This window comes from Pezoporus occidentalis, unplaced genomic scaffold (genome assembly GCF_034315485.1).
Source record: "Pezoporus occidentalis ecotype Australia unplaced genomic scaffold, CSIRO_AGI_Poc_V1 ctg4, whole genome shotgun sequence".
In the NCBI taxonomy this organism is placed as follows: domain Eukaryota; kingdom Metazoa; phylum Chordata; class Aves; order Psittaciformes; family Psittacidae; genus Pezoporus; species Pezoporus occidentalis.
In genome coordinates, this window is record NW_026915724.1 from 13,704,732 (window position 1) to 13,715,035 (window position 10,304).

At 40.0% G+C, this 10,304-nt stretch overlaps 1 protein-coding gene across 1 annotated transcript in view; it reads left to right on the forward strand.

The window, feature by feature from the left end:
* Nucleotides 1-9,935, forward strand: part of KLHL14 (kelch like family member 14) — a 59,239-nt gene extending 49,304 nt beyond the window's left edge. Inside the window, exons 5-8 of the mRNA XM_062633512.1 lie at nucleotides 3,442-3,632; nucleotides 3,800-3,958; nucleotides 6,592-6,749; nucleotides 7,216-9,935. Coding sequence (XP_062489496.1) covers nucleotides 3,442-3,632; nucleotides 3,800-3,958; nucleotides 6,592-6,749; nucleotides 7,216-7,356 — 649 coding nt within the window. The 3' untranslated portion in view covers nucleotides 7,357-9,935. The remainder of the gene's footprint in view (nucleotides 1-3,441; nucleotides 3,633-3,799; nucleotides 3,959-6,591; nucleotides 6,750-7,215) is intronic.
* Nucleotides 9,936-10,304: the final 369 nt, after the last annotated feature.

Below are 10,304 nucleotides of genomic sequence, written 5' to 3' on the forward strand. Positions count from 1 at the left end.
AGAGGTAGGGTCTGGCCCAGTTTTTGGAAGATCATACAAACGAGAGAGCGTTTATGCAGTTTCCCAGCTCCTTTAGACAGATGGAATTCCCATTAAAGTCAACAGGCTATTCCCCACTCCTCCCAGGAGTACAGGGTCATGCCCTGTCTGCTAGCATAATGCAGGCACCATTGACAAGACAGACTGTTTAATGGGGTTTTCTGAGTCATTATGGTCCATCAAGTCAAAACCTACTTAGGAATTTTAGTCCGAGAATAATTGGTGGGACAGACTATAATAGCTCCTTTGAAATGACTGCAGGTAAATGTGGATCTCATTCACAGGCAGTATATTCTCAAGTTGAAAATCTGTATGAAATATTTGATGAGTAAACTTTTATCTTGTATGGTAAAATCCATATCTGATTGATTTTACTGTGTGAGCTATAAAGAAAAGTCTAATCCCATTATGGATTCTGAGCCATTGGTGTATTTTCTTTAAAGCCAAATTTGGTTTCTTTTCATCTGAAGAACATAACAAAAATATATGCTTTTGAAAAGTATGTACTATTTTCAGGTGTGCATTGTTTAGAGAAGCAGCAAGTGACTCATAAGCTTTCAAAATGCACATATGCCTGACATTGCAGTAACAATAGGATGCTTTTTGGAGAGCAGTTTAGTTAGAGCAGCATGCCCACTGGTCTTTGTAGCAGATGTGTATGAACTTGTGGCATGAGCCTTGGCTGGACACCTTAGTCAATACTGTTGCATCTTTCCAGCTCAGCCCAGAGCTGGAAAAGGTGTATGGAACGTACTATCATTTAAAACATCTTTTTTCTTACATTCCAAGTTAAAAGCTTTTTGTTTAAAGACCAGCAAAAAGCATGGTGTCATGCCAGGACCTGAAAAAGCACAAGTGGAAGTGAGCAGGTCAGCATCTTCACTGAGGCCAACTGAACTAAGAAAAATAGCTGCAGAAAGAGAGATAAAATAATTTCACATTTCACTTTAGGCTTTGACTTTAATAATAGTAATGTTAACCCTTATCAAGATTACTTTCATTTTTAAAAAGCAAAGTCACTTCCAGAAGTGACTCTGAAACCAGTCCAGATATCGTGGGATTAGTAATAGCACTGGCTGGTTTTAAACCCCAGGCTGGCAGTTGTATTTCTTGTTTCAGGGCATAAATTCACCATCTCAGGAAATCAGAAAGAAATTCTTCTGTTTTATATGTGTATACTTAGGCAAAGTATTGAGTGAAGGGGTGTGAAGGAAAAGCATTTCAGAGATCAGTGAATGCTGAGTACTTGCAAATCCTGAAGAAAGCCACAAAATAATTGTCTTATTGTCCATATTTAGATCCTGAGGTACATTTCAGTTATCTGATCCAAATGGATAGTGTCTTCCCAGTTTAGTGGGGAAAGCTGCCATGTAAAGATTGCTGTATTAGTCTGAATCATATTTTACAGCAGTTTAAAAAGTCATCATCTACCAGCATGGCCCTTACACACTGTATCATTGAAAAGTGAAAAAAACAGAAGCTTAAAATATTTGTGACAGGAGCTGTAGAGGGAATATTCACATCCAGGCAGAAGAGTGAAGCGCTGACTCTTTCATTTTTGCTCCTTATAGTGACACTGTGTGGATGAAATCAGGAGTACACATTCAGAATAATGTCAGTGAAATCCTAGTTGAGAGAGTAATGCCTGCAGTTGTACCTACCTCTGCTTATTAATCCTGAACTAAAAAAACACTGAGAGCAGTTTGCTAATGGGTTCATCAGAAGAGGTGCGCAAGGACACACAAGTGGATGCATGAGCACCCAAAGGATTGATAACGGGCACCCTGTGGGTTTGTGGCTTCAGTACACGGGAGGGTTGGAGAGCATGTCCCCTCCCATGCAGGCTCTGATGTCTAATAGGTTGTGGCGTCTGCATCTTTTCCTGTTATTTGGGCCTCTATGGGCTGTCTTGCCTCTGGCCTGTCACATACTCTCAGGAAGCGTATAGGCACTTGATTGCCTCTAACACCTATACCCTCTGTCAAATCAGAGTGAAATCAGCCAGCAGTTTTTGTTGAGGAGACAACACTCAGGCAGACATGGCTACACTTACAGTGTAATCAAATAAGCTTTGTTTCCATAGAAAATCAGGATAAAAACATAGATGCACAATTTGCTGCCCGACCATGCAGAGCAATATATGCCATCAGCTTCTATCTGCCCATTGACAGATAAATTAAATGGTCTTATTTAATTCGTAAGTTGAGCTGGAGGCACTTAGCAGTATTCCTGTCCTCTTGTTTCAATCTGTGTTTCAAGCAGCTTTATCCCTGTGGTGGTGTTCCCACTCCCACTCAACAAGGGGTGCTGTTTCACACCGTCCAAGCTGCCCATGTGCAGGCAAGGTGAAAGCAAAGAGACAGGAGGTGCTCAGTGACCCCAGATGGTGAGGAGCCCTTTCTGGTGTGCACCAATCCAAAAACTAAGGCCAGAAGCAGGCAGCATTGCATCAGATCTGAATGCCCATCAGGCCCTACTGTTCCCATGGCTGTGTCTTCATGTCTGCCTGACCTCTCCTCCAGCTTACAAACCACCAGCCAGTCTCAGCCACATTTAGCAAAGAGGGAAGTTTCTCCCAAGTATTAAAGCATACTACAGACTTTGTGACAATAGGCAGCTGGATAAAGGAGAAAGAACTTATTCCTGCCTTCACTGAAAGAAACCCTCCGGAACATGTGCCTGGGTAAATGGCAGGTTAGAGACACAGCACACCAGGCTTTGCTAGCTCATCTGGCCATAGAATGGTTGTAGGGAAGCCTGGGGAGGAGTTGGGACATATTAGAGCTGTTTATTGCAGGTGGCTAAAACTTCTCAGAGTTAGTTGGATGGAGACAGACCTCTTTCAAGTTAAAGGGTGGAAGTGTAATGTTGTGCCTAGCATAAGGAAAGTTGTTCTATTTACAGTACCGCAGAAAGAAGAAAAAAATGGTAATTGAAGAAAAATGTTGATGATGTGGTTCTCTTAGTAAATTGGGAACAATGACCCTTGAAGGACCATAAAGAAAGTGAATGTCAAGATAATTTATTATTGTTACATTATCTACCTCATTTTTCACTTTGTCTTACCGAGTTGTTACATCCCTTACAAGATAATGCCCCAGACATTAATGAGCAACTTTTTATCTTTCATGGGTGTCAAAAAGCAACAATCAGCTTTGAAAAGGGCTATTTTCTGCCAGGTCTATGCATGGTTAATTGTTTAGCCACCAAAAATTAAGTATCTATTTGATGTGGAGCATGCTATTTGATTAACAAAGCAGCCACAGTCTCTAGGATAGCTGTAAGCATGACACTTCTACTACCTTAGTTCAGGCAGTCAGCTGGAGAGGAAAAATAAAGTGGTTGATGTGGCTAATTGGTTTGTTGTTGGCTTGTTTTGTTTTGTTCTGCCATGTCCTCCAGGAGAGCCAGTTTCTATGCCTGTCGCCTTGACAAGAACTTGTACGTAATCGGTGGGAGAAACGAAACTGGCTACTTGTCCAGCGTGGAGTGCTACAACCTGGAGACAAATGAGTGGCGTTACGTGTCCTCCTTACCTCAGCCTTTGGCAGCCCACGCAGGAGCTGTGCACAATGGCAAAATTTATATTTCAGGCCAGTGTCTTTTATAATTCCTGCTATACAAAAAAAAAAAGACAACCCAAAACCACCGCCACCACCACCAAAAAAGCCCCAGAACCCCAAAACATAGAGCTAAATTCCTGATGCAGCACAATGTCTCTATTTAATTATTAATTAACTGATGTATATTTGTTTTGCAGGAGGTGTTCACAATGGAGAATATGTCCCCTGGCTGTACTGCTATGACCCCGTGATGGATGTCTGGGCCCGAAAACAGGACATGAACACAAAGCGAGCCATCCACACTTTGGCTGTAATGAATGACCGACTGTATGCAATCGGAGGAAACCATTTGAAAGGTCACATTTTTAATAGAGAAAAAGCATTTCGATGTCCACCATCTCCTGATAAAGAATATTTGTGTTAGACAGTCATTGTTAGGTACATTGTAAAACAGGCAACACGATTTAACAGGACACTTGAGCCAGCAATTTTAAAGAAATATTTTATGCAAATTATTTTAAAATTATAACAGTACATTAAATATATGAGTAATGAATGCTTTAGATAATAAAAATGGGAGCTTCCATTACTCAAAGGCACGGACAATTTGTCATTACCAAGAATTCAATGAAACAAACAGATTATTCTTTGACCCAAAAGTACCAGCAATATTTTCCTCTGTAAATCATTTTCCAAAATACGCAGTTAAAGAGAGCTTTATTCAGAGCACCACACAAAAACAAGCTCCTGATTGAATGAGGAGAGAGAGAAAAAAAATCCTCTAGCCATTAAATATTAGGACTAGGCTCTTTAGATCCCTTTTTAGTATTAAATGTAGCTTGTGAATTATAATTCTTTTCAGAGGCCTCTTTTTCTCATCTTTTGAAAAGGTCTCATAATAGAATAACTACTGCTTAGGCATCTGGTATTTCTGTCTTAATACCTACATGCTGTTGCTATTACTGCTGAAGAGATTCTGCTTAATCCAGCCACTTAGACAAAAAACACAGCTCCTGCTCCTGTGTCCTGTGACAATATTTGACAGTTTATATTCAATGCTTTATTTCTTTCTCCTTTCTTGGAAAAAAGTAAAAAAAAGCCTCACAACAACAAAAGAGGAAATTGTAATGAGAAAGAAAAAGTGATGTTAAGTGCAAGTAGTACCAGGCCATGTGCCTGGATGACTGGCACCTGAGTCCCCGGGAGACTCTGCAGCTGCTTGCTGCTTTGAAGAGCTGAGTGTCTGTGGAGCATGTAGGGGATGTCTCAGATGGAAATTTTCCCAGGTACAGGGCTCCTTACCACCAGTTGTGATGGGTGTTCCTAGACTGGACCTTACAGGCTGAAGGGGGTAAAAGCTGCCTGCACACGTGCAACTACAGATCTTTAGAGGTTGCAGTGCTGGCTTTTTTTGCTAGGAAAATAGAAGTTACCGTGTCACAGCTCTCCTACAGCTGAAGCACGCAATTTGGTTTGCATAAGCTTGAATTGTTTCCATCCTGCCTTGTTTTCTTCCACCCTGTTTCACCTACCGTCCTCTGGGAAAGAAGGAACTTCTAATAAACATTGCATTTTTGCCTCTGCAACTGTTGGCCTTGGTGCCTTTGTTATGTATGAATTACTCACTGTTGTGAGAAGCATTTAACATCCAGGCTTTTGGCTGTCCAGCAGAAGGATTTTTTGGAAAACTGGTTTCTTCTGTACAGCAAAACAAAAGGAGGAACTGCAGGGAAGGGGAGGAAGGAGTGGACTAAAGTGCAGATGAAATGCCACAGATTCTTCACCACGGAGCAATAGCAGTGCTCCATGGCAAAGTCCTCCTTTGTGCAGCTGGATCTGTATACTAGTGTTAGCAGTGCATATACCACACCACAGCTAGGCATGTGCATGCTGCAGTTTGTTACAGGGCTTTTGACAGATTCTGGGCTCACTGTGGTGGCTTTTCTGTGGCCCCTTGAAATCTTCACAGTAATGAAAAATTATTTCATCATAACTGTTCATTTGTGACATAAATAATACTCTTACAATTGTGAAGTAACAGTATCACCAAATGCCCTTCTCCAGAAAATCTAACTTCTCTTTTCTGTCATACCTTGATGGAGAAGATGGCAGCATCAAGTAAAGTGTCCCAGCACATTAAGGAAACCATAATTTTACTGCAGAGCTCTAATAATGAAGGTAATGTGAGATAGGGAAATGCTGAAATACTGGAGCAGGAATCAGGACTCCTGTGTTCTGTGTCTGTGTTCAGATCACTTAATTGGTGCAGCTTGAGACACCCATCTTCCCTTAGGTGACTCTAAAGCAGAAGTTGCATGGAGCCATTTTCTATCTGTCAGGGAAGGATGGGACCATCATTTCTACATTTTCTGTCATCTTAAAGACTGTCACATCACAGCTGTGTGCTTAGGATACACCTTAAATCAGCTTGAAAATTGAAACTGGTCCTGAGCATTATATCTGTCATGCTAAGCGCCTTGTCTCTCTGTAACCAAGTAGCATCAGTTGTCTAAGCTCTTCCTTGATTCCTTAGACATTGATTTCTGAGCAAGATTTAATCTGTTGACTTTTGATTAGATTAGATCTGCTGACTTTTGGAAAGACTACCAGGACAGTCTTTTCCTACATGTTCAAACTTGCATTAGTGCTGATTGACAGATGAAGAGGAATGTTGCTTGAATCTGCTTGCATCATTGATAGGTTATTACTGGGTGTTACTTTCTGATTTGTTCATGTCTTGTAATTTGCAGAAGACTAGAACTAATGATAAAAGCCTTCAACAGATTTATTTGAACTGAAATGATGAGACATTAATGTTATGGAAAATGGCTTAAATGCATATGGCAGTATTTTCTAGAAGAAAGTTTAACAATAATATTATAAATTTAATAATATAATGGTAACTGTAATGTAATAAATCTAACAGTGAAGCAAATGTTAAATCAGTATGCCATAATGCACATACTCTTTTCTCAATGGCCTCATGCAGGTTTCTCCCATCTCGATGTAATGCTTGTGGAATGCTATGATCCAAAAGGCGACCAGTGGAATATTCTTCAGACTCCTATTCTGGAGGGTCGCAGTGGCCCTGGCTGTGCAGTCCTTGATGACAGTATTTACCTCGTAGGAGGCTACAGCTGGAGTATGGTATGTATCTGCTTTCTGCAGTGACCCTTTCATTCCTACTGAGTTCTTGCAGCCAGTCTGTATATTATTCAGATGGGACAGAGCGGACACGAGGGATGAGGTAGCTGCAGGGGCAGGTTTTGCTTTGGTTTTCAACTTCTGGAGAACATGGAGTATTATTTTTCACCTTTGTGCTTTTCTATTTAGATGGGTTATTATCAGACTGTATTCACTGATACGGAGTAATACAGAACACAGGTTACATTGGGCAAAAGTGATTGATGGGACTATATGCTTATAGCCCTAAGGCACTTGTAGAGGAGCTTGATCTGCAAAGTCTGGGTCAGCCCATATGAAAATGAAACCTCTTTAAGGGCTCCCAAATCAGAGCTCAAAACCACAAGTCACTTTTGAATATTTTTAAAGCTGGTGTGTGACTTGGATTTTACCAAAGCCACATTTAATATGACTTTTTGTTCTATTACAGGGAGCCTACAAATCTTCTACCATTTGCTATAGTCCTGAGAAAGGAACTTGGACAGAACTAGAAGGAGATGTTGCTGAGCCCCTTGCAGGACCTGCTTGCTCAACTGTCGTATTGCCAGCCTGCGTACCATACAACAAATGATAGTCAAGGAGCACTGACACGAACACTGATTGCATTTGGGAAAATAATGACGGGTGACATAAATATTTTATTAGAACAGGATTCCTGTAAAAAAAAAAAGGCTACCATAATTGACCCCTTATTCAATACTTAATGCTTTAGGAGCAAACTAAAGGAAAAAAAACAAGTGTTGTCCCATCTCAGATAGATGCCGGTGTCTTACGAAGCAAGTAGCTAAAACACACCGAACATTACATGCTGACAGACTGCCATTTCAAACTGATTTTAACTTTTTCCTGCTGCAGAGATATTCCTCACATCAAATTTAACTTTAAAAAAAAATGAAGGCTAACTGTTCAAATGCAGCCTGAAGAGACAAGATCAGTATTGTGCATTGTATCTACCTGCATGTGGTCTGTGTTGAAGTCATGAGGATGTTGTTTTCATGAATGCTTCAGAATTCAGATAGTGAAAAGCTCACACTGCATTGCAGAATTGTCTCCTCTGTAATCCTAACCTACAGCTACTTCACATGCTCTGCAAGCAACACAGCATCAGAAGATTATAAAAGGTAAAGAAATATCATTCAGTTTTTGCACAGCTTTGCAACTAATACACTCTGCCTTCAAAGTCCCCATGTGTAAGTGCAGCGGAAAGCAGACTACAATGAAAGCCATGCTTTACAGAGCACTTCTTGCAATAGCAGCTTAGGGATTAGGATCAAATTCTTCTAATCACACTTGTGTACAGTCAGAGTCATTTCACTGAAATCACATGGAATGGCTGTTTTTACATTAGTATAACAGAGACTTCATCCTACAGCTTAAATTCGGAGTTTGTAAAGTAAGTTGTTTCTATGATCACTTAACAAAGCACTGGAACCTTTACTTACTTGTCACTGACCTGTTAGGATCATCGGTGCTAGTTGCTTCCAAAGACAAGATGACTGCATTTAACTGTAAATGTATTACTTTGGACTCTTAAATGATTATGCACAATTTTGGAGAGGCACTGGTAAGTAGCTAAAATACTCCTGTGTGGTTGATCTTAAAATGTACTCTGAAAGATTTTTACTATTGATCCAAAGTAATACAAGGCTTGACTTTCCACTGCCTTATAGCCTGTGTAATTACTTACACATTGCAAAGCGAGTTCAGAATGCTACCACCTGGGACCAGTAGTGTTTAGGACTTGCTTCATGAACTCATAGTCACTTGCACCTAAATCAGGCTCTGTTATGTTTTAAGCTTATGTCTTTCTGTCCTGGCTTTGCAAAAGCAGTAACAAAATCTGAGCCCAATTCTTCACCACCTTGCAGTTAGCATAATTACGTACACCTCAGTAAAGTATATGCATAATTCTTCCATTGTGGTTTACTGGTGCTGCATCCATTATCCTCAGGACCGTCCTCTTCACTAGTGCTCCATTGAAGCCAGTGGATATACTTTGGTTTATGTCAGCTAAGAATCTAACATTTAATTTGCCTGGTTATAATTATCTGCACCAGGTAAAGGGCAAAGGAGACTCAGATCCTGCATTTTCAAGCCTGCATATATCTTCCACTATAGGACTTAATGCTAGTGCATTGAGCAAGGAGCAGGCAACTACTGGATATTGGTTTCTACTGCAGAGGCAGTAGATGGGAGAAAACAATCATTATTTGCTTTGCAAAATAGAGTGTGAATGTACACAGAAATTATACTATATATTGATGCTTGAGAGCAATATGAATCGTGGAGGGTAAATACCATGGGACTGTTTCTCTCTGGCATCAGTCCAGTTTTATTGCAGTGCAACTCCCTTGCTTGCAGCAGAATTACACAGTTGTAAAATCAGAATAATGCAGTAAAGACTGATACCATACAAATGCAATAACCCAATAGATGAGGCAGCTGCACGCCTGGAAAAGAATTGTTTAAACAAAGTAATTGTCTGAAGATGCTAATATTTGAATGTACCATTGGGGAGTTTTCCTGCGAGCATCACTAAGGAACTCATAAAGGTGGAGTGTATATCCTGAACTCTCAATCCATTTCTACTATATAGTGCAATCTTAGTTGGTTTTGTATTTATTTATATTGTTCAGATCCAAGGGATCCCTTGTAAAATATATTTGGTGCAATCATGACGTTTTTTCTTTCTTTCCTGTTGAAGGTATATAAATATAAATATATATAAAAAGGAAACTGTTAAGATACTAAATGGAGAAACCTTGAATGACATTTAAGATCAGGATAAGGTCTGCCATTAAACACTGACTGTCACCTGTCTCTACTAAAATCTACCATTTCTAAAGGATATTTGTTGTCCTTTCAAGTGGTTCTTTTTTTTACCAAGATAATTTAAAGATTTATGAGGACTATATGGAAATCTTTTTATCTTTCAGGAAGGCATGACCGAGGAAAGTGCTAACTGAATAAGTCACACAAAGAATGTAAATTTTGTACAGTACTAGACTGTGTAAATGAAGCTTGCTTGTAGGGGGGAAACTTTAAATAAAACTTTATGTACTAATTCAACTGTCTGCCATATTCCTACTTACAAAGTGTATGTATAAATAATATCTACATTAAATTCTTTGGAACTTTTTTTATCATGTAGATGTGTAAACTTCTTTTGTTTTGTGGCCATCCATAACAGCCTTATTGTTCTCCAGCACTTGTAAATGCAGTGACGCAGTAAAATGTAGGGAGTGAGAGTCTACCTCTGAGCACCCATGCCTGGACTGTGCTTCTAGCAGGGAAAGCCCCACCTGGGTGCCTGCAGGCAGGGTCTGATGAGACATTTTAGGAATGCCTCTGCCTAGCCCTGCTTTGTGCCTTCCTCTGTCGCATGGTAAGGTAAGTGAAAAGGACATTGCTCCGCTAAATACAGTCCTATTTTGGGGAATTTAATGCTAGTTGGGGTGATTTCTTCCCTCTTCAAAATGTCCCTTCTATGGAGATAGCCTTCTACCTATAGGTATTTCT